Source organism: Lynx rufus, unplaced genomic scaffold, assembly GCF_022079265.1.
Source record: "Lynx rufus isolate CCGP_SWC_20201006 ecotype Redwood Valley unplaced genomic scaffold, mLynRuf1.p SCAF_2, whole genome shotgun sequence".
NCBI classification, from domain to species: domain Eukaryota; kingdom Metazoa; phylum Chordata; class Mammalia; order Carnivora; family Felidae; genus Lynx; species Lynx rufus.
The window spans coordinates 111289684-111314315 of NW_025814834.1; the positions used below are offsets into that span (position 1 = coordinate 111289684).

At 38.8% G+C, this 24632-nt stretch overlaps 1 protein-coding gene across 2 annotated transcripts in view; it reads left to right on the forward strand.

Annotated features, from left to right (window-relative positions):
* Window positions 1-24347, forward strand: part of UGGT1 (UDP-glucose glycoprotein glucosyltransferase 1) — a 112888-nt gene extending 88541 nt beyond the window's left edge. For both annotated transcript variants that reach the window (XM_047082889.1, XM_047082890.1), the window contains 9 exons: window positions 14-102; window positions 631-735; window positions 1971-2055; window positions 3207-3389; window positions 4697-4857; window positions 6068-6182; window positions 16974-17090; window positions 17573-17738; window positions 19925-24347. In XM_047082889.1, coding sequence (XP_046938845.1) covers window positions 14-102; window positions 631-735; window positions 1971-2055; window positions 3207-3389; window positions 4697-4857; window positions 6068-6182; window positions 16974-17090; window positions 17573-17738; window positions 19925-19950 — 1047 coding nt within the window. In that variant the 3' untranslated portion in view covers window positions 19951-24347. The remainder of the gene's footprint in view (window positions 1-13; window positions 103-630; window positions 736-1970; window positions 2056-3206; window positions 3390-4696; window positions 4858-6067; window positions 6183-16973; window positions 17091-17572; window positions 17739-19924) is intronic.
* Window positions 24348-24632: the final 285 nt, after the last annotated feature.

The following is a 24632-nucleotide window of genomic DNA, read 5'->3' on the forward strand; positions in this document are numbered from 1 at the left end:
CGTATGGTTGCAGGTTCAGAAGAAGGCAGACATGGTGAACGAAGACCTGCTGAGTGACGGAACTAATGAAAATGAATCTGGATTTTGGGACTCCTTCAAATGGTAAATTGGCACCATTAAAAAAAAAAAGTAATATTTTTAAGGAAAAGTATAAGCCCCATCCCTCCCTTCTTTTGAGTGTAAGAATCCCATGTGGACCTTTCAGAGTCTGTACTCTGCAGCAAATCTTGCACTTCCACTTAGAGTAGATGGGTGTTTCCCACAATGAACGAAGGAGGTTAATGTCCCCCCACGGTGTAGTTACTTCTTGACTCTTACTGCATGGTGCCTGTCCTTCAGAGAGCTTAGTTTACTTTCCATTGAGTGGATTGCATTCTGTGGAGTAGCCTATGTTCAGTTTGTTTCTGAAGCTACGTGGGGCCTTGCAGGCAGCATCCTTTTCGTTATCCTGTGGTGGCTTGGCTCCCTTGTGCCCTCCCAGGGCGCCACTGATGCTTCACCACCTCCCCTTGCATCACCCTCTAGGGAAGGAATAGGATGGGAAACACGGTCTCTGTAGCTCTCCCCTTAAAGGGCTGTGTGTCTATACTAGCAGTTCAAGTGTTCTTGTTTTTACCTTTATTGTTACAGGGGCTTTACAGGAGGACAGAAGACTGAGGAAGTGAAACAGGATAAAGATGACATAATTAATATTTTCTCCGTGGCATCCGGCCATCTCTATGAAAGATTTCTTCGGTTAGTCATGTTGATTATTTCAGTACATTATGAATGAGTTTGTCACAGTGTTCTTATTTAGAGAGTAGGAGAGTAAATGTTTCATGGCATTCTATCCATTATGCTTCTGTATATGTGAAGCACTCTGAGGACTGTGAGTACAGAATTGTATTTGTTTTGATCTGCCAATCTCATAAAGTCCAGCTGTATCATAAATGTATATGTGTGGATATTACAAGGCTATAAACCTTTAATACCACTGCGCACACATTATAAATAATGGTGTTTAATTGGCCACCAAGCATTGCTTAACCCAGAAACTAGGAAGTTAGCACAGAGAGTAGAAGTGGAACAGGGCTGTGGACCTGTCGCCTAGAGATTCATAGGGGTGTAGAGCCAGGAGTGATCTTAGTTCTCAAAGAACACCTCTGTTATACAGACAGATTCAGAGGGTGAAGGGACTTGCCTGAGGTCACACAGCCAGAGCCAAGGAGAGGCCACAGCCATGTGCTGGTTGACACAGCGGCTGCTGGGGGAAGGCTTGGCTGGGAATATGCTCCTTTGCTTGAGAGTGACTTTCCTAATGCCAGGTTCATTTTACTTTTAATTTTCCATGACAAATCTAGTATGGCAAATAATTAAACTGTCGTTTTACTCAGGTTCAACCTTCTATTTCCAAGAAATAATAACTGACCTAAAATAGTAATGTCAAATGTTAGTAATAACTCAATTTAATTAAATTCCTTGATTCAGTGTGTTTTTGTCTGTTTTCGTAGTAGGGAAATCCTGATGCTGTAGCCACTTGCCATCCCCTGACCTCTTCCTGCTCTCCTCCCTAGCAGTATCTCCAGGATAGGCTGTGGGGGGCAGTGCAGCCACACACAGCTGCTGCGGCTTTCCAGTTTTCTTTTCATAGTCATGTAGTCTGTTAGCTACAACCTCCGTTATTCGTTTGTAGCATAATTAATACGGCAGTTCATGAAGCAGAGTATTTAAAGATGTAACATGATTAAAACATCTGCCTTTGTCAGTTAGGTATATTTTTATAGGTGAGAAATACCCTTTCTTTTCCATTCAGTGATAATTTTATAATGAGTGCAGTTTTTCATTTTCCATTACTAAGGGTCTCTTTTTTAAAGCCATCAGCTCTGCTGTGAAAAACATTCAGCGGTCTTATGATCAGCTCTGCTCAATTTTGTTGAGATTAAAAAGCATTGGAAAATTAATATTGATTATTATTTGCTTTTGTTTGACAGTATAATGATGCTGTCAGTACTGAAGAATACCAGGACTCCTGTGAAATTCTGGTTCTTGAAGAATTATCTGTCCCCCACATTTAAGGTTTGTTCTCAGGGGAGAGGAAAGGAGACATTAAGGAGATATGATGGTATAATATACTTCTTACTGCTTCTCTGTTATTTGTGTAACTTAAAAATCTTTCCTTGGGTTTCCGTAGCTCAGCTGCATACTTCGTGTTGATTAGTCTTCTAGCCTGGACTATTTAGGGGGAACAGTCATCATAAAACCAAACATAAAATTATTGTGACCTGAGGAGAATCTGTATCTTTGTATTTTTTTTTTTTTTAATTTTTAAAAAAATTTTTAGAGAGTGAGAGAGTGCAAGCAGAAGAGAGGGGCTGTGGGAGGAAGGGAGAGGGAGAGAATCTTAAGCAGGCTCTACGGTCAGTGCGGAGCCCAACGTGAGGCTCAGTCCCGCAACCCTGGGATCCGTGAGCTGACGCACAACCAACTGAGCCACCCAGGTGCCCCTGAATCTTTTGTTTTGATGAAATAATGTTGTCTTCCTCTGAGCATGTATATTCTAATTTAATTAGAAAGCATAGTGCTGGTTTCCAGTGGGGAGGATTATTCATTGTCTCATGGACAACAGTGATTTCTGGAAGTGTTGTTTCATCTGTGCACCATGAAAAACAGACTTGGGAAGTTTTCTGCTTTATTTATTAGTTAGTATTTGTCATCTAAATTTGACTTGTTTGTGTCTTTTGTTGTTGTGGTTCTATAGATGTTACTAAACAACTTTTATTTTATTCAGTAATCACTTCTGGTCCCCTGAAGGTACTTGTATTTACGATCTAAAAACTTAAAAACAAATTTGTTCAGAATATTTGGATCTGCCGTGTCATTCCCTGGGTTAGGCCCAGGTCTGAGAAAGCCTTTGAGTCAAGCTCAAAAAATGTTTTACTGTAAATTTTCATTTCCATAGGACACACACACACACAAACCTAAAAGCCTTCATTGAAAGATTTGTCATTTCACGTGATAATTAGAAGTCCTAAAGAAATGGGGGGTTTGATAAGTTTATATGTATTCTTTTAGTCACAGGTGAGTCACGGTCAGATTTCTGTATTCAACTGCCGTTATGGTAAATATGTTTTACTTGTGCTGTCATCATGGTGACTGACTTCCATTAGAGAGCCGATTTTCTTCATCTGAGTAAATGGTTGTCTGTTGTTCCCTATGTGCCAAAATAGGAGTTCATACCTTATATGGCAAATGAGTACAACTTCCAGTATGAGCTTGTTCAATACAAATGGCCCCGGTGGCTTCATCAGCAGACTGAGAAACAGCGCATCATTTGGGGTTACAAGATCCTCTTCTTGGACGTGCTGTTCCCACTGGTTGTTGACAAATTCCTGTTTGTGGATGCTGATCAGGTAAGCTCTTAGAAGCCAGGTTTAAACAGTTTGTATTAAAGCCGTTAGACTTCCTTCTCCTTTTTTTTTTTTTTTTAAATTTTTTTTTTTTTTCAACGTTTATTTATTTTTGGGACAGAGAGAGACACAGCATGAACGGGGGAGGGGCAGAGAGAGAGGGAGACACAGAATCAGAAACAGGCTCCAGGCTCCGAGCCATCAGCCCAGAGCCTGACGCGGGGCTCGAACTCACGGACCGCGAGATCGTGACCTGGCTGAAGTCGGACGCTTAACCGACTGCGCCACCCAGGCGCCCCTTCCTTCTCCTTTTTAAATGATTTTACTTTTCTGGTTACAGAAAAATACATGCCTCTGTGACATTATTTAAAATATATGAAAAGGTACACCCAGGTGTGATCACTTTTACAGTTTGCATTTGAGGTATCTCCTTTTAATCTTTTTTTCTATGCCTCTATACATCATACATGCAGTCTTGTGTCTTAATTCATTTAACACACAGACTAAAAACTGGAAGATTGAGGTTTAACAGTGCTTGCTATCGTCTCCAATTATTTACCCAAAAGCTAGGAGTTATCAGCATGGGTAAGACAGAGGAAGTTCTACCAGATAGATGCCTAGCTTTGATAGTTTGCAGCTCTTCAGATACTCTTCCTCCTGTCAAGATTTGACTTAAAACGAACACACTGTGATTTTAGAGCATACACACTCAAAAAGTGTTAATATAGTTCTCCTTTACAATCTTCCCCTTTTCCCTGAGCCGGCTGAAACCTGAGGTGATCATTTGAATGGAAATGATAGAATGTGTGCAAAGGTCATGCGGCCAGAAACTTCATCCACCTTTTTGGGATTCCCTGCCTCCTTCAGCTCACTGTGTCACAACCAGCTTGACCTGAAGCATGTTTTCTGGGTTCTCATATAAGCACACTTACCTTTGTTGAGCACTTGCTCTGTGTCAGTTATCATTCCGCATGTGTTCATATGTTAATTCATGTAATCCTGTGAGGTCTCCATTTTACAGATGGGGAAACTCCATCACAGAAGCTAAGCAGTGTAAATTTGTTTTACTGCCACCTTTTTGAATACTTAGAATACTGTGTGCCAACCACTATGCAAAGTGTCTTACATGTTAGTGAAGGCAGCCCACTAATCAGTGAAGGAATCTGGGCTTAGCCTGGGTCTGCTGCTGGAGCCTGTGCCGGTAACCTCAGAGCTGCCCTCTGTAATGTCTCAGTGAGACAATCTGTGTTTTAAGGAAACTGCTGTCTGCATGGCTGTTTAACAAATGACTTGTGATTTTTTTTCTCCAGATTGTCCGAACAGATCTGAAAGAGTTAAGAGATTTCAATTTGGATGGCGCTCCTTATGGCTATACTCCCTTTTGTGATAGCCGAAAAGAAATGGATGGATACAGATTCTGGAAATCAGGGTACTGGGCCAGTCATTTGGCTGGGCGAAAGTATCATATCAGGTACTGAAAAAGGAGTACTCTCCAAAGCTGATTTTCTTTTCTCAAAAAATTAATTTTACATATTTGAAATTATGAATAGGTAATATGTTATTAATGTGGCTCAAAAATAAAAATTATAAAAAATATACTGTGAAAAGGCCTCCCAATTCTGTCTGTTTTCTACCCAGTTCCTACTCCTATAACAGATAACATCATCTATTAATTTACTGCAGTATGTCCTTCCAGAGTTTCTTGATTCTTTTTTTTTTAAATATTTATTCATTTTGAGAGAAAGAGTGCATAAGTAGGGGAGATGCAGAGATAGAGGGAGAGAGAGAATCCCAGGCAGGCTCAAACTCGTGAACCATGAGGTCATGACCTGAGCTGAAATCAAGAGTCAGATGTTCAACCAACTGAGCCACTCAGATGCCCCTAGAGTTTCTTGATTCTTACATCTTTTTTTTTTTTTTTACACAAAATATACCATCATATTTTCAGTTTTGTGCCTTTTTTTTTTTTTTTTACTATAGTAGATCTTCTATCAATGTGTTGAGAGACCTTCTTTCTTAACATCTGCATTTTATTGCAGTATATGTAGGTTATTTGTGGTCTTTTGCTGTGACATACAGTGTTGCAGTGAATAAATACATCATTTGGTATATTTCAAATATATCTGTAGGACAAATTCCTAGAAGTAGAACTCCTAGGTCAGACTGTGTACCATTGCATTATCTCTTCTTGGCAGAATGTGGTTTGGAAGATCTGGAAGGTCTGCGATGTGTAGGAAGCAGCATTTACAGAGAATAAAAGTTGGGGTTTGGGGATTTTTTTATCATTAGTTATGTCCTTGGTCCAGAAGATCCATAACAGTGTGGATGTTTTTTTTTTCCCAGCAACATCTAAAACATTATCAGGCTATTTTTGGCTGATGGTCAGCTTTTATTATCTAATCTGCTGACGTTTGGTAGAAGTTTTCTATTGTCAGAGACTTAAGGCAGCTAAATAAGGAAGGCAATTAAGAAGGAGTGACAAAGTGAGCTTATGGTAGAGTATGTGTTTTGCAATAATTTCCTGCCATCTTTGAAGAAGCACATGCTGACCCTGAGCTCCACTGGAGGCCACAGCTTACCTTTTCACAGAGAGGGCAGAATGTTTACCTGATGACCATTATTCAGTGGGGTTATTCTTTGTCATAATCCATGGTTATAACAAGTAGTTCTTCTCTATCCAGTGCACTATATGTCGTGGATCTAAAGAAGTTTAGGAAAATAGCTGCTGGTGACAGACTCAGGGGACAGTACCAAGGTCTGAGTCAGGATCCTAACAGCCTTTCAAATCTTGATCAAGTAAGTGGCTATTTTTTTGGTTAACACTTGCAGTGATGGGTTATGTCAGAAATTGAATTTATTATTTTCCTCTCAGTTTTCTCCTCTGTTGGAACAATGTTTTGTTTCTTCATGGACAGGAGTGTGTGTGTGTGTGTGTGTGTCTGTGTGTGTGAGAGAGAGAGACATTTTTGTCCTCAACAGAATGCATAGTAGTGAAAAAATGTCGTAGGCCTAATGATGTTGGTTTGGAAGGGAGATGGAAAGGAGGATGCTGCCTCCTCAAACCATTACCATGTTGTTTAATTTTGCACCTAAGATAACCTGATAAATGTGGTTTCCTGCTTGCTAGGGGAAATCTGTTTCTCTTTAGAGACTAACTAGCAAGGATTCACAGTGTATAGTTTCACAGTTTCCCTCTTTTCTGTTGGAAACCATGGTGTTTTTTTAAGAAGTTTATCTGAATCGATTTTTTAATGCTCAACATTTTTCAGAAGTAAGCTTTTAGTTTGTTGTGGATACCTACTTTCACATATTTTGTTTTGCTAAAGTCTGCATTAAACATTTTAAAACTTTCATTGTGATATTTAGCACCCATAAAAGAAAACATACAAAGCAAAACTATACCAATATATACATATTCACATGCACCAGTGAATTACCACAGATCTAATGCCCATATATGACCATCCAGTTCAACAAGTAGAACATTACTAAAATCCTGCAGCTACCATTCTTAATAAAAGTATCCAGCATCCTGACCTTTGTGGTAATCACCCCATGCTTTTCTATATAGAATTACTACTTTAACGTGTATCCTTAATACTGTGGTTTAGTGTTGCCTGTTTTGTTTTTTTTTCTCCCTACCTCAGTTGTATCTTAAAAGATAAACTCTTTTAAGTCTGATTTGTTTTGCTCAACATTATGTTTGTGTGATCCATCCCTGTTGGTGTGTGTAGAGGTACTACGTTTTGTTTATTCTACATTTGGGTTGTTTTCCATTTTTGTCTTCCGTGGATAATGCTGCTGTGATCATTCATGCACCTATGTTGCTGCACATGTACACATATTTCAGTTGTGTGTTCAGCTACATGTATATTTGCTGAGTTACCAGATTTGTATATTTATCTTTACTAGATGATCCCAGACAATTTTCCAAAGTAGTTCTAACTTATATACCCATCAGCTGTGTAAGGATTCCTGGTGCTCCATGTTTTGACCAGTATTTATTGTCAGTCTGTTAATTTGGTACATGTGAACTGCCATCCCTTGTGGCTTTCATTTGGAGAGTTTATCACATTTATATCTAATATAAAATTATTAGTGAAGTAGGATTAACATCTGCCATTTTAATTCCCTTGTTTCTCCTGTATATTTTTGACTTACTTTCTCAGTGGTTGTCCTGATGATTATCATTAACACTTATTTATGACAGTTTAGTTTGGGTTAATAATAACTTAATAGTATACAAAAACTTTGTTCCTATGGAGCTGTGGTTCCCCCCCTCCCCTGCTTACTTTCATTATCATACAGTTTGCATGTTTATACATTTTATGCCTGTCAACACAGATTTATAATTATTACTGTTTGTAATTATTTTTAAACCGGGGGCAGGGGGAAGGAGCTCTAAACCAGAAATACATTGATATTATCTTTTATATTTACCTACTTACCTTTACTGCTTTTTATTTCTTCATGTGGATTTGAGTTATTGTCTAGTGCCCTTTCATTTCAGCCAGAGGACTCACTTTAGTATTTCTGATAGAATGGCTCTGGAGCTACAAACTTCTTAGGTAATATGTAAATTTCTCCTTCATTTTTTTCATGAATAGTTTTGCTTGGATATAAAATTCTTGCTTGACAGTTTTTTTTCTTCTCATATTTTTCTTTGAATATATTGTCTCACCGCCTTTTAGCTTCCATGTTTTGTGATGAGAAATTAGCTGTTAATCTTGAGAATCCCTTATCTGACGAGTCACCATCTCTAGTCTTTTGGGAGTTTGATTATGATGTTGGGTCTCTTGAGTTTATCCTACTTAGAGTCCATTGAGCTTCTTGAATGTATAGACTAATGTTTTTCACCAAATTTGAGAAGTTCTATTTCTTTAAGTATTATTTCTGCCTCTTTCTCTATCCTCTTGGGACCCCCATTGTGTGCGTTAGTATATTTGATGGTTTCCCACAGTTCTCTGAGGCTCTGTTTATTTTTCTTCATTGTTCTTTCTGCTCCTGGATAATCTCAAGACTGGATAATCTCAACTGATATATCTTCACTTGACCTGATTATCTTTTCTACTGCTAAAACCTGTGGTTGAACCTATCTAGTGAATTTTCATTTATTGAAGCTATTGTGTTTTCAACAGATTTTTCTGTTTGGTTCTTTTGTATAATTTGGTTAATTTGTATAATTTGTATAATTAATTTATTAATCGTCTCTAATTTTTTGGAACATCATTCACATACTTGCCTTTAGTTCTGTTAGACATGATTTCCTTTGTTCCTATTTGAACATATTTAAGATACCTGATATAAATTCCTTGTGTCTAGGCCTCCACAAGTATAGTTTCTATTGATTGCTTTTTCATCCTATATATGGGTTTTGTATATTTGGTATTTTGCATGTCCCATTTTCATTGAAAACTGAACATTTCAAGTAATGTAGTGTGGCAACTCTGGAAATCCGTTTTCCCCCCTTCCCAGGGTTCGTTGCTGGTGCTTATTGTAGTAGTTGTTTGTTTTTGGACTTCTAAACCAGTTCTGTGAAGTCTGCATATTTGGTATGCCTGCTTAGCTTAGTCGTCAGGTAAAATTGGACAGAGATTTCTTAAGTGTTCAAAACCACAAAGATTTCCAGTCTTTGCCAGAGGCCTCTGGGTGCCTGTTGGGACACATCCTCAACAGTCAGCCAGGCAGTTTACAACTGTACCTTAGTCTGCACTTCTCTGTTGCATAGGGCTTCAAGATCAACAAGAGGTGAGAGTTTATGGCTTTATTAGGGCTTTCTTACTTATGTACGCAACACAGAGCTTGCTCAGAGCCTTACACGTACTATTCTCATGGCCTTTTGTCTTCCCAGGAATCTGTCTTTTCTTTTCACAGCCTTCTATGGTTATCTCATTCTTCAGTATTTCTTGTTAAGATTTTTGTTTAATGTTTTCTTTGCTCCATCTCAGACAGCCTCAGAAAGCTTAACACATTTTTCAAGGGCTGCCAAGGAGAAGCTTTTAGCATGGGGTAAGTTCAAGTGAGATTGAATAGAGACAGGCCTATACAGTACGGTCTTCAAATGATGGCTCTGCTTTTGGAATGAACTTTGAAAGACCTCCAGCCTTGTTCTCCTTACTCCAGTATGGCAGTGCAGGCTGTTATTTTTTGAGACTAATGGGAACAGGAGAATGGGAATAGAAGTCCAAATGCCTCAAAGTTCACTGTTCTTATCAACATTCAACCATTTTTTGTTGACTTTTAGGTGCTCCTTGGGTTGCTGCAAGCCTTTGGTTAATTTTTGGAGTTCTGAAAAAAGTTGATTCAGTTTTTATCACTTTTTTGGTTGCTTTTATCAAAAGGCAGACTTTCAGAGCTCCTTACTCTGCCATTTTTGTTGGCGTTGCTCCTCATTGTGGTCTTATTTTGCATTTCCATAATTTAATGAAGTTGAGTACCATTTTGTGTATTTATGGTCATTTAGATATTCTCTTGTGATATGCTTATTTAAATACAGTAAAACCTTGGTTTTCAAGCATAATTCATTCCAGAAACATGCTTGTAATGCAAAACACTCGTATATCAAAGCAAATTTCAAGAACCATTGACTTAGTTGTAATCATGTGACATTCAGCATTGCATATTACTCGTATTGCAAGACATTGCTTGTTTATCAGGTTAAAATTCATTAGAAATGTTTGCTCTTCTTACAGAACACTCGCAGAACAAGTTACTCACAATCCAAGGTTTTACTGTGTTTAGATTATTTGAAATTTTTCTTCTTGATTTATGGGCATTCTTTATGTGTACTAATAGTGTAACCTTTGTTGTATATGTTGCAAAACTTTCTACTTGAACCCTCTTAATGGTATCTTTTGTTTTCAGGCTGGTCAGTATTTTCTTCTATGGTTAATGCTTTTTGACCCCTATTAAGGTCATAAAGACATTTTTAAAATATGAGCTTTATTTTTTTTCGCATTCAAATCTATATTCCAGTAGAAATTTGTTTTATATATGGTGTGAGATAGAGTTCAACTTTCACTTTTTTGTGCATATACAGTTACATCAGTTTGTTGTTGTTCTTGTTTAATGAAATGCACTGCTCTGCAATGCCATCTTTGCCAGATATGAGGTACTCATGTATGCGTGGATCTGTTTCTGGATCTTCTAGTTTTTGACTCACCTGTTTGTCTATCTTAACATCCTACATAAATCTCGAATACTCTAGTTCTATATATAATAAGTCATGATATCCAGTAAGTCAAATCCTCCCACCTCATTCTTCAAGAGTGTCTTAGAGTACTTTTTTGTCCTTTATTTTCTCATATACATTTTAGAATGAGCTTGTCAAGTTTAGGAGGAAAAAAACATTTACTAGGATTTTATTTTTAATTTATTTAGGTCTTAAAAATTTTTTGTTTATTGTGATATTTTGACATTTTTTTAAATGTTTATTTTTGAGAGAGAGAGAGATAGAGTGTGAGTGGGGGAGGGGCTGAGAGAGAGGGAGACACAGAATCCGAAGCAGGCTCCAGGCTCTGCGCTGTCAGTGTCAGCACAGAGCCCGACACAGGGCTTGAACTCATGAACTGTGCGAGATCATGACCTAAGCTAAAGTCAGACGCTCAACTGACTGAGCCACCCAAGTTGCCCCTAGGATTTTATATTTGGGTTGTGTTTAATTTCTCATTTTTTTCCTCATAGAGATCTTAGATCTTATACATCTCTGTTAAAAGTTATTTTAAAAAATTTTTGTTTCCATTTGTTGCTGGTATCTAGAATTGCAGTTGATTTTTGTTCATTGTTGTATTCGGCTACCCTACTAATCTGTATATACTTTTGTATTTTCTGTATATGTAAGCATATCATTTACAAATAATGGCAATTTTACTTTTTCTTTTCTAATTTCACATAATTTTTTTTTTTTTTTTTTTTTTTTTTTTTTGCTTTTGCTGTTTACTGGGACTTCCATAATGTTGAACAGAAATGTTGATAGTGGACATTCTTGACTCAAAAGCAAAGTTTTCAGCATTTCACCACTAAGTATGATGTTTATTGTAGATATTTTTTAGATATTGTAGATATTTCCTCTTATTCAGATTAAGGAAGTTCCTTTTATTCCTAGTTTCCTACTTTATTTTTTATTTTATTTTTCATTTGGGGCCTGGCCTGGCCCTTCCTGCGTGTCCTACTTTGCCCTGCCAACCACTTGGTGGCTCCACAGCCCTGCGACCCCGCCTCTCCTTACGTGCCCCATGCTTCAGGCCCCAGGCCACACCACTAGAAGTCTAGTTTGGTACTTAAAAAAAATCACTTGTGTTAAATTTTTTATGTTTTTGATATCTGCTGAGATGTATTTTCTCTTTTAGTATTTTAGTATCTTTAGTATCTTTAGTATCTTTAGTATTTTCTCTTTTAGTATTTTAGTATCTTTAGTATTTTCTCTTTTATTCTATAAGTGTAGTTTAATTATATACCTAAATATAATTTCTGAATTATATAATCCAGCTTGGTCATGATTTATTATTCTTTTTTATATATTTCTGGATTTTTTGTGCTTAGTATTTATTTAAGAATTTTGTATTTATGTTTTTGTGTGACATAATAGCTTGTAATATCTCTGTCAGATTTTGGTGTTGAGGCTATATTGGCTTACTAAAATGAGTTGGGTTTTGTTTTTTTCTTTTTTCATTTACCAGTAATGGTTTGTGTAAGATTGACCTTATTTCTTTCTTAAATGTTTGGTAGAATTCACTAGTGAAGCCTAATAGAAATTTCTTTGTGTTTAAATTATGACTTCAGCTTCTTTAAGAGTTATGGGACTGTAGGGGTGCCTGGGTGGCTCAGTTGGTTGAGTGTCTGACTTTGGCTCAGGTCATGATCTCATGGCTCGTGAATTCGAGCCCCATGTCAAGCTCTGTGCCGACAGCTCAGAGCCTGGAGCCTGCTTCAGATTCTGTGTCTCCCTCTCTCTCTGCCCCAACCCACTCTCATTCTGTCTCTGTCTCTCTCAAAAATGAATAAACATTAAAAAAAAATTAAAAAAAAGAGTTATGGGACTGTTGACATTTTCTATTACTACTTTAATCAATGTTTTTGTTAAGGTGTCACTAAATTTACTAACATATCATCATGAAGTTGTTTATACTACCCTCTCATTTTTTAAACAAAATTTTTTTTTTTTTTAATTTTTTTTTTCAACGTTTTATTTATTTTTTGGGGGACAGAGAGAGACAGAGCATGAACGGGGGAGGGGCAGAGAGAGAGGGAGACACAGAATCGGAAACAGGCTCCAGGCTCTGAGCCATCAGCCCAGAGCCCGACGCGGGGCTTGAACTCACGGACCGCGAGATCGTGACCTGGCTGAAGTCGGACGCTTAACCGACTGCGCCACCCAGGCGCCCCTAAACAAAAATTTTAATGTTTATTTTTGAGAGAGAGATAGACACAGAGCATGAGTGGGAGTGGGGGGGGGTGGCAGAGAGAGAGGGAGACACAGAATCTGAAGAAGGCTCCAGGCTCTGAGCTGTTGGCACAGAGCCTGACATGGGACTTGAACTCACTGACTGCGAGATTATGACCTGAGCCACCCAGGTGCCCCGTACTACCCTCTCATTTTTTAAAATTGAGATGTAGGGGCTCCTGAGTGGCTCAGTCAGTTGAGCATCCAACTTAGGCTCAGGGCATGATTTCACAGTTTGTGAGCTCAAGCCCCACATTGGACCCCCCCATATTGGACTGACAGCTCAGAGCCTGGAGCTTGCTTTGGATTCTGTGTCTGCCTCTCCCCCACTCATGCTCTGTTCTCTCTCAAAAATAAATTAACATTAAAAAATATTTAAGTAAAATTGAGATATAATTTATATAGCGCAACATGTTCAGATTGTAAGTGCACTGTATAATCAGTTTTGGAAAATGCTTTCATCACTTCAGTTAAAGTCTGCTGGATCTATATTGATGTCTTCTCTCTCTCTCTCTTTCTCTATCTTTTATAATTTTCTGACATTGTTTACTGTGCTTTCTCTTTTTTGCCTTTATCACCTCACTGGGAATTAAAGAAACATCTTTTAGGGGCACCTGGGTGGCTTAGTCAGTTGAGTGTCCAGCTCTTGATTTCAGCTCAGATCATGATCTCACAGTTCTTGAGATCAAGCCCCACATCGGGCTCCATGCTGACTGTACAGAGCCTGCTTAGGATTCTCTCTCTGTCTCTTTCTCTGTGTCTCTCTCTCTCTCTGTCCCTCTTCTGCTTGCATGGGTGTACTCACTCTTGCTCAAAATGAATATACATTAAAAAAAAGGAAACATCTTTTAATGTTTTTCATCCTGTTTCTTTTCTGTTTCATTAATTTGTTCTTTATTGTGCTTACCTTTTACTTTATTTAATTTGTTGATTTTTTTTCCTAATTTCCTGAGATGTTTAGTTCATAATTTTTAGTCTTTCTAATATATGCATTTGAAATGATCAGATTCTATCTCAGCAAGACTTTGGCTGCATTGCACATGTTTTATATGTAGCATTTTCCTTGTCATTTGGTACAATGTATTTCTAGTTTCCAGTGTGATGTCTTTGACTCTTTTTTTTAAATTTTTTTTTTTTTTTAACGTTTATTTACTTTTGGGACAGAGAGAGACAGAGCATGAACGGGGGAGGGGCAGAGAGAGAGGGAGACACAGAATCGGAAGCAGGCTCCAGGCTCTGAGCCATCAGCCCAGAGCCTGAAGCGGGGCTCGAACCCACGGACCGCGAGATCGTGACCTGAGCTGAAGTCGGATGCTTAACCGACTGAGCCACCCAGGCGCCCCATCTTTGACTCTTAAGTAATGTAGAAGTGATTCCAAATACACAGGGATTTTCTAGTTACATTTTTGCTATTAATTTGTAGCTCAGTGGCTTTATGATTTGAGGATTTCTTCTGTATGATTTCAGACATTTGAAATTTGTGGAGATTTACTTTTAGACCCATATGTCATCAGTTTTGGTAAACATTTCATTTGGTTTTTTGTATTCATCTGGTTTTTTGTATTTTTGTATCCATTTGGTCATATTATGTGTTTTTGTCTGTTTTTCTATTAGTTACTGAGGGAATTGTATTAAAATATTTTTCTGTATTGTGATATCTTCCTCATCTCTGGTTTTGTCAAATTTTGCTTTATGTGTTTTGAGACTATACCATTAGGTACCTAAAACTTAGAAGCATATATATCCTACAACTGAATTTTTAATGATTTTTGTTGGGGGAACCTTCACCCAATATTAGTACATCTATGCCAGCTTTCCTTTTGGTTATTGTTAAATGGTATATTGTTTTTATCCTTCTATTTTCAGTTTTTCCTATCCTTATATTTTAGTTCTATTAAAAAAATTTTTTTTAACATTTATTCATTTTTGAGAGACAGAGACAGTGGGGGAGGGGCAGAGAGAGAGGGAGACACAGAATCCAAAGCAGGCTCCAGGCTCTGAGCTGTCAGCACAGAGCCCAATGCAGGGCTCGAACCCACAAACTGTGAGATCATGACCTGAGCCGAAGTTGCACGCTTAACCAACTAAGCCACCCACGCACCCCAGTTCCATTTCTTATAAATAGGCTTATATCTGTTGGTTTTTACATTTTGTATAAGTCATTTAATTTGAACATTTAGTCCATTTATAGTTAACGTGATCACCAGTAAGACTGGCTTTTCTAGTGTTTCTGCTTATTTTATGTGTTCTGTTTCTTTTTTCTCCTTAGTTTCCTTCAGATGGAGAGTTTTTTATAATTCCATCGTCCCTCTACTAGCTTGAACTATACACTTTTTTTAAAAAGATTTTAAAATTTTTAAGTAATCTCTACACCCAGTGTGGAGCTCAAACTCACAACCCAAAGAACAGGAGTCACATGCTCCACTGACTGAGCCAGCCAGGAGCCCCTTGAACTATATACTCTTTTGCAGTTCTTTTAATGATTATCCTAGAGGTTACAGTATGCACTCCTGACTTTGCAAAGGCTAATACTAGTTGGTATATTTGCACCTACCACACAGTGCAAAAACATTAGAACAGTGCTTTTCAAACTTCAGCATACATAAAAGATTCACCTGGAGAACTTATTGAAGCATTAATTCCTGGGTCCCATTCGCATGGGCCAGTTCAGTAGGTGTATGTATGGTTGGGCCTAAGAGCCGACATTCCTAGCAGACTCCTTGCTGCATCTGCATAACCTCAGGTTGAGTAATACTGGCCTTAGAATTCACTGACTCCATTTATCCTTATCCCAGCCTGAATGGCTGTTGCTGTGGATTTTAGATATCTCTGTATTTTAAACCCCAGAAGTTCTTCTCCTACAATGGGATTGTTATCTATTTAGATTTGCTCATGTGGTTACCCTGCAATCTTCTCTGCATTTCTGAGCTTCCATATAGGATTATTTTCCTTCTGCCTAAAGAATATCCTTTAATTTTCCTTAGTGTAAGTTCACTAGTAACAATTTTTTTCAATTTTTCTCATCTACAAGTGTCTTTATCTGTAATATTAGGTATAATTCAGGTAACACAAAATTTATCACTTTAACCATTTTTGAGTGGACGGTTCAGTGGTGTTAAGTGAATTCACAGTGTTGTGCAGCTGTCCATCTCCAGAAGTTTTTCATCATCCCAGACCAAAACTCTGTACCCATTAAATGGCAACTCCACTTTCCTTCCTCCCTCCAGTCCCTGACAACCTCTATTCTATTTTCTGTCTGTATGAACTTGCCTATTCTAGGTACTTTTAGAATCATATAATATTTTTCCTTTTTGTGCCTGGCTTATTTTACTTCGTATAATGTTTTCAAGTTTCATCCATGTCATAGCAGCTTTCAGAATTTCCTTCCTGTTAAGCTGAAAGAATTTTCCTGTGTGTGTTTGTGTGTGTGTGTGTGTGTGTGTGTGTGTATACACACACCATATTTTGTATATCCATTCATCTGTTGATGGACATTTGGCTTATTTCCATCTTTTGACTGTTGTGAATAATGCCTCTGTGAACATTGGTGTACAAGTATCTGTTTGAGTCCCTGCTTTCTTTTGTGCATATATCCAGAAGTGGAATTTCTGGATCATATTGGTTGTGTCTTAAGATAGTGCAACATTTTATTGTGTCAAACTCAAAAGTTTTCCTGAGAAAAAGCTTCAAAGCATACAGTTGGCTTGAAAACATGTAAGCTTCATCCACTTGGGATCAAGCCTCAGTTGACAAGGTTGATTTGGAGCATCCTTTATGCAAAGTTGTGAAGTATCAAAACCACACTCTATGATTAGTTAACTTTCAAGAAGCACTAGTATTTTTCTTAGAATTGCCCTCATGGAGAGAAGTCTAGATGTAGGTTGTTTGTGAGTTTTAAGCTAAAGTTTTTCAGGTGCTTATCATAGGTAGATGTTTTAGAAGTCCTCTAAACTGTAGTTTTACAAAAAATCACAAATAAGTATTTTAGCTTCTCACAGGTTTTTAGTAGACCCTTTCAGTTCTAAAAAATTGTGATTGGTATGTGATATGTAATGAGCAGCCATTACCACTAATTTGCTCTGAGTTTATTTCAGTTTCCCTCAGAACTTGAGAGTATTGTGTCTTATTTTCTTTTTACCAAACAGGATTTGCCCAATAACATGATCCATCAGGTGCCAATTAAATCACTCCCTCAAGAATGGCTTTGGTGTGAAACGTGGTGTGATGATGCCTCTAAGAAAAGGGCTAAAACAATAGATTTGGTAAGCTGTCTGTGGTTCTTTTCTACATCTTATTCCAGTGTGATTTATGACTAGATTGTTATTAACACACAGATTCTTCTTTAGTCTTCTCTGTAGTTGTGCAGTTGGGGGACTGTAGCACATCCTGTAGTAACATCCACAGATCTCTGCTGCGTGCAGCAGGTAGCCAGGTTTCTGGTGTCTGATGGGGCTATTTCACTACTTACAATCAGTGAAGTTACTACTTGTCCATGGATTATCTCTGTGCCTTGTAATTTTATCAAAGGAACTTTCAGTTCCTGCTTTCCAGTCATTCTCCACAATTTTGTAGAAGCTTTATGTGACCCACTACCACATTGCTTCTGCTGGTCTCTCATTTGGTTCTTCAGTGTTGTTCTTTTTGTTCAGTTGGGACTTAGAATCCAAGAACAGACACATCTTTGAATTCTGTATAAAGTGCCCTGTCTTCAGCTTGGTTGAAGCATGTGATTTGGGTTTTACAGTGTAATAATCCAATGACCAAAGAGCCCAAGCTGGAAGCAGCTGTTCGAATTGTCCCAGAGTGGCAGGACTACGACCAAGAGATCAAGCAGCTACAGACCCGGTTCCAGAGGGAGAAAGAGACAGGAATGCTGGACAAGAAGACAACACAGGAGCCACGCTGGGAAGGTAGGTCCAGCGGTCAGCCTTAGGGAAGTACTTATTTGCATTTCTGATTTGTGTTTGTTGCAAAAACAACAGAATAATGAATAAAAGGAATCTCAGCCCTTCCATCCTGACATCAACCAGTGTATATTTTTACTTTCCTTTTTTAGTTGGCCTTCTAAACGTATGTATTAATACAGTTGCTGCCCCCTTTTCTTTTCCCTTATTTTATTTTATTTTATCTTTTTGAGAAAAGGTGCGTTGAGAATTCTGTTATTTAGGCTCATGAATTTTGTGATATATAAGCTAAGCCTGACATTACTTTGGGGATCTTTTGTCAGATTCCTTGGTTTTTTATTAAATCTGTCCAGGCATTATTAAATGAACATATTTAGGGTCAAGACAAAGTGTATATTGATTTTGAAAAAAAAAGTGTTCTTTCAAAGAAGAATATTGGAGTGGACTTATTTAATTTAGGCTAAGAATAGAAGGGACTAAATCTTCATGTAATATTTTCCCCCCTCTTATGTAAATCTCTAATGGTATACAGTTGACAAAAATCATTAGAATACAATAGTGACCATTTGTAAACTATTAATAAGCTGAATTCTGGATTTTTAACATTATTCAGTTCAAAACTAATTCTAAGAAGTCAGTTACAGAACATGGATCATGAGTGATTCACCTAATCATCCCGAAGACTGTACTATGTTGTTAAGTATCATAAAATAATAATAATAAAATAAAAATAATAAAAATAATTCAAATTCGCTATTAACACCTGAAGGATTTCTATCGATACTTGGGTAAATAATGTACAATTCTGTTCAAATAAGAGGAAAACACAAATAAATGAAGTTGAGAAAACAGCAGTCACATTAAAGGAATCTGTTGTTAATAAATATTCCCTTGAGGGGCACCTGGGTGGCTCAGTTGGTTAAACGCCCAACTTTGGCTCCAGTCATGATCTCATGGCTTATGAGTTCGAGCTCCGCGTTGGGCTCTATGCTGACAGCCTGGAACCTACTTCAGATTCTGTGTCTCCCTCTCTCTCTGCCCCTCCCCTGCTCGTGCTCTCTCTCTCTCTCTCTCAAAAATAAACATTAAAAAAATATATATATACACTCCATTGAAAAAATGTGCATATTGATACTGATAATGCTATTTGTTGGGAAGATGATGAGGAAAGTGCTCTGGGTCTACCTTGCCAAAGCTCTGTATATTAGAACAGTCCTTGTTAAAAAGCAGAAACCATTAACATGTTTATACCCTCAGTAATTCCTTTCTTGAGAATTTACCTTAAATAAGTTCACATAAGAAAATAATAAAAATGGAGAAATGTATTATTTATAAACCAAAATTACTTTTTTTAATTATTATTTTTTTTTAATGTTTGTTTTTGAGAGAGAGAGAGTGCTAGTGGGGGAGGGACAGAGAGAGAGGAAGACGCAGAATCCGAAGCAGGCTCCAGGCTCTGAGCTGTCAGCATAGGGCCTGATGCGGGCTCAAACCCGTGAAACATGAGATCATGACCTGAGCCGAGTCAGACACTTAACCGACTGAGCCACCCAGGTGCCCCTAAACCAAAATTATTTTTTTAAGTTTATTTTTTTATTTTGAGAGAGAGTGTATGCGTGAGCAAGTGGGGGAGCGGCAGAGAGGGAGAGAGAATCCCAAGCAGGCTCTGTGCCATCAGCACAGAGCCCTATGTGAGGCTTGATCCCATGAACCATGAGATCATGACCTGAGCCAAAGTCAAGAGTTAGATGCTTAACTGACTGAACCACCCAGGCTCCCAAAATTATTAAAAACAGTTTAAACATCCAAGAATAGAGAGTGGTAAATGAGCTACACTTTTACTTAGGAAAATGTGTTTGTGTGTTATTAAATGAAAAAAGAAGAATCTTGACTAAAAATGTGTATATTTTTACCAGAAGTAAAGATTGTATTTGTGAAACAGTTCTGCTGGAATAGGGATATGCAGGTGGTTTCAGTGTTTTTGAAAACAAAAAGGTCTTTTTTGTTTTGTTTTTGCTTTCAAAATATAATACAAACACTCCACACCAAAGCTTCTAAAAATTTCAAAATAGAGATAAAATGGAGGTGGGGCCACAATTAATAGGTTACAGTACCAGGAGAAATATTCAGTCTGTATTTTTGTCACTTGAGGATAAAACCATTTTATTTTCAATTGTTCTCCTTTTCCACAGGACCTCAGAAACGAGAAGAATTATGATCTTCACAGGAGGACAGGAAATTGCACCATTTGAAAAACACTTTTTGTATTAAATGCTAGTTTTTTCTGATCTGTCTTTACAACTGCTGATAAACTGGCTGGGCAGGCGTGCCACACCTTTTGATTCTGAGCATTTGATTTTGACTTCTACATGCCAGTGGGCTCTGGATCTTTGGAGTCAAGGCTCTATTGGATTTGTACCTCAGAGGAAGACAAATGGCTGATCTTTTGGGACTCTGTAAAGAGCAGTCTTCTAACCAGAAGGGAAAATGGCAGAGGCAACTGGAAGAAAATGAGTCCTGTGGTGCCCACACCAAGAGCACACACATGCTGCATCACCATGGGAAGCCGACCCGCCAGAGCTGCCATGTTCTTCCTTACCTCAGTTTACTGACAGCGGAGCTCAGTCTGCAGCCTGCGCTGTGGTGGCAGAAGCTTTGTCCGAGGTCCACACACCTTGAGGTTTATGCCAGTGCGTCCTGTGTCCTTGTGTTCTCTTCCCCAGCAGTGGGTTCATTGTTAAATGGAAACCCAACCAACAATCATGTGTCTTTGAGATTGGCTCCAGGCAATTAATTTGGGGACAAGATGGGGTGGGTTGGGATGAGGGTAGGAAACATATCAGGAGTAGGAGGACTTTAGGGTATTTTGGGGGAGGTGAAGAAGACAGAAATTGGCCATTCCCTGTTATAAACCATCAGTACCATGTGACTAATTTAAAATGAAAACATTATTCTTATTCCCCACCCAACCCCAGTAAACTTCTTAGGAAATTGTTTTGTAAATAATTTTTCTATTTGTGAAAGTCTTTACTTTTTCTTCCCACTTTCTTAAAAAAAAAAAAAAAAAGTCTGTTATTGATTTCCTCACTGGATACAGCCATAGTGAGCCCCTCTGGTGATCCATCTTGAGGGGCTCCAGTCTCCCTCGGGAAGGTCATCACATCATCCACCTTCTGCTCCTCTGGGTGGGGGGCAGGGGGTTCTTTCTCAGACCCAGGCAAAGTTGGCTTTGACTTTTCTCTACGCAGGACTCCCAGAGCTGAGAAGAGGAGAGATGTTGACTGTAATCCGTGTTCCTCTGTACGTGGTCCTCTATTCCTTTTAGTTCAGTGCTGTGGGCTGCCTCTGGTTTGCCGAAATTGCCAGCACACCACTCTTCTGACAGCACATAGTTGCATCTTGAAGCAGCATCAGCCCTGCTCTTAGTGTCTTTACTTCAGTGGCCCAGAGTGGCCCTTCTGGAGTGGCCTCTCCTGGTGAGCGGGCAGTGTTGGGAGGCACCCAGAGGGAGTCTTCTGGTGTGTTTTTAGCCTACATGGGCGTGAGGCTCTAGGGCCTTCCCTCTGTCTGCCCAGGCTGCAGGGTACACAAGAACACTCCTGTGGACTGTGCCTCCTTCCATTGCAAACCATTTTTATCCCTAATATTTTGCCTGCTTTTTACAAATGTGAGGAGGGGCTGCAAATGATAGCTGATTCCTCACTCTTCTAAGCCAGGGAACATAGGTTTTCAGTCTTTTTTAGAAATCAAAGTCTTATGGCAAATATCAAGTAATTTATTTTTTTCTATAGTCACATAAGCAAAAGTTAGCTTAGGAGTCTCTCAGTCAGAAGGAGCTTTTATAATTCCATTAAAAGTTGGGAAGAAGGGAGCTCAAATTTTTAGATAAATGGATCCAAGACTGAAAAGGTCCCTCAGAGTCATTGCTGTTGACAAAGGCTGTAGCTTGATTCCCCCCCTGCCCTGCCGCTCACTTGTCAGAGCAGCTGAAGGGATAGAATCAATGAGAACAAAAAACATTTGTTTAGCCTCATCTTGGATCGAAGAAAAGCTGTCAGAGAGCCTTCTGCCACCACCACTTCAGTCTACACCCGTGAACAGAACTGTGTACTTTCCGAGTTGATTTTCTGGGAGATTGAGTGGGAAATACTAAAGTCACTGGGGTGTGCTTTTTAAATACTGGTTCCCTTGGGACATGGAGCATGCCACCTTTCTCCATGTCTTTCCACTAGGTCTCTTATGCATATTCCATGTGAGGAACGTACAGTGTGATATCTGTTCTCCGTGTAGTGTGTGTCCTCACTGCTCTTGTCCATCACCACCCTAAGCACAAGTCTTATCAGTAGTTGTTTCTAAGTGTGTAAGACCTCATTTGCTTTTGAAGTGGTGTAGGGCCTTCCTTCCTTCTCTTGGTTCACGTGGCAACAGTATCTTTCAGGATGAACCTCTAATGTCCTAGGAAATGATAATACCACTAAAATTTGGTCTTGGTCAGCTTTGTCCATTGACTCTACTGTGCGAAAGCAAATTGTGACCCAAAAGATAGAGATTTTTTTCCCAAGAAGCAAGAATTGATGGCACTGAAATGCTCAAGGTTCTGGAAACTGTTCACAGTGCATCGTTTTTAACCATCATTTTTATGGAACGGGATTTGTTGTCTCTCATCATGCCATAATGGGAAATTTTCTTTATGAATCAGGGCCAGTGTGATGTGAAATAATGTGACATGTCCGAATGACATGCAACATGTGAGTTTTTGTGTTCTATGAACAGTGGTATTTGAGACCAAACCCCATTCACACAGTCTGCTGCTGGAGCTGAGAAGGCATGCCTATGTGTGTTTTACAATTGAACTCAGTACTGACCACACTGAGAATGATGACACATTAGTTTCCCATAAGGATGATAAGGTGTCGAATCTCAAGATGTGGCGTTTCTAACGGAAACATGCAGATGTTTGCCTACCTACTATGTGTATATTGTGTATATGCCTCGCGGTAGGCCCTTGTTTCATGAACTCAGCTCGTGGGAGAGCAAAGATTTTACATATGTTTCAGAAATCGTTTCCAAGAACGGAGCTTAATGAACTCTGCTCTCCTCCAGTCCTCATGCTGTGAACCATGTGGAGGCTGTGCTTGAAGGAACAACTTCTGCCTGGTTGCAGGACGTGGTCCCTGAACGAAGGTCCAGAAGCTGGCGGTGTGAGTGGGGTTTTCAGAAGGGACGGGCCCAGCTAATAGGAAGGAAATTCCGTTGTCCTTTAGCTGGGAATCATACTTGACTGCCACTGTAATTTGGAACAAGTCAGACACCACCCTCCTAGGATTGAGTAAAATTCCTCTTACCTTACATCTCCCCTGTGAGTAAACTTGGGTACTTGAAAGTAGCCCTTTTCTAAAATTGCCATGAATGAGTCACAAGGGAATTTCTAGTGTGTTTTTCTGATTCCATTGTTAATGCTAATGGTGTCAGATTTCATGGAGATGGAAATGTTCTGCTAAATCACCTGGTAAACTGGTAGATCATTTGGTAAATGGAAAGTTTTTCTTGGCAACAACAAATGGAAGGTGCATTGTGCACAAAGTAATTTAAGTATATATTCAACTGTTGTATAATTTTAATAATTTTTTAAGTATTTGATTTTATGGGGACATTTTTGTGGGATGATTAGAGTTAAATATAGCTGTCATGTGTCTAGTTTGGTGGGATAACATTTTTTACTTAAATTCATGTTTTCCCTGTCTTGATGTAGTGGGGGAAGATCTCAATCACAACTTTGGTAATTGCCTGATTGAATTCAAGCAAATTTGACTTCATTAACTCAGGTTGTAATTAATATTTCAGACTATCTGGAGGATACCAATTTCTCTTTCATTTGCTATTTGATCTCTTGATCTAATTCAGAAATGACACTTGTGGGTAGTAGTGAGTCAGTGCACTAAGTAGATGGTCTCTCCCCTTCAGGGTGCCATTGAGTGCTGACAGTTTATAAAACGAAACCACAAAATCAGCTTCAAGCAGCGGCATGCTCCCCAAAAGTAGCACATTAAGCTTAAACTCCCTGATACTGATTTTGCAAGCAAGAGGCTGTCTCCTGAATCTTAAATTACCTAGCAACATAGAGGCCAAATGTGGAAGATTTAAGAAGAAACAAGTTGGGGTATGAGCTAAGGCCTTCATCCCACCTGTAATTTATGCATTGCCTTATTCGTCATTATTTAGATGTCCAGAGAAGTGGGCATAAATCCTCGCCAGAGTAAAAGTAGCAAAATTCAAGGCAAATGATTTGGGAAAAAGATTATCAAGCACCATGTTTTCCAACCAGTTATCCTTGATGATAATGAGGTAAACATAGAAAAAATGAAAAATACTAGAATTTTTAAAGGAAAGTATGTATTTAGAAAACCTTCTTTATAACTATTCTGTTTTACTGTAATCCTGCTCGTTAAATGCAACATAGGTGCAGGTGCTGCCCCTTGCTTGGGAACAAGTACCGGGGCCCTAGGTGTCTGCAGAGCCCTCTGCACCCGAAGTGAGTGGAGAATGAATTTCCTGGTACTGTAATGAAAATAAGGTCTGCTCAACACAATAAACTTTTACTTGTCTTCTTTAAAACTGTCTGGTTGGTCATTCGGCTTTTATGTTTAGGGAGGACATATCATTAGAGCTCAAAATCCCACCGTTTCATCTGACAGAAGAAGCAAGCCTACAGGAAGGAGAGCTTTACCTGCACATTTGGTCTGGTGATGGAGCTGGGTCCAGTTCCACCAATTCTCACAATAGCACCCATGCCTCTTGAAGGCTGCCAGCCTTGGAGAACTGCCACAGGCAGGATCTTGTAGGCAAGCTGCCCCAGGGGGCTCACCATAATGGGCAGGGTGGCAGAGTTTGAACATTTTG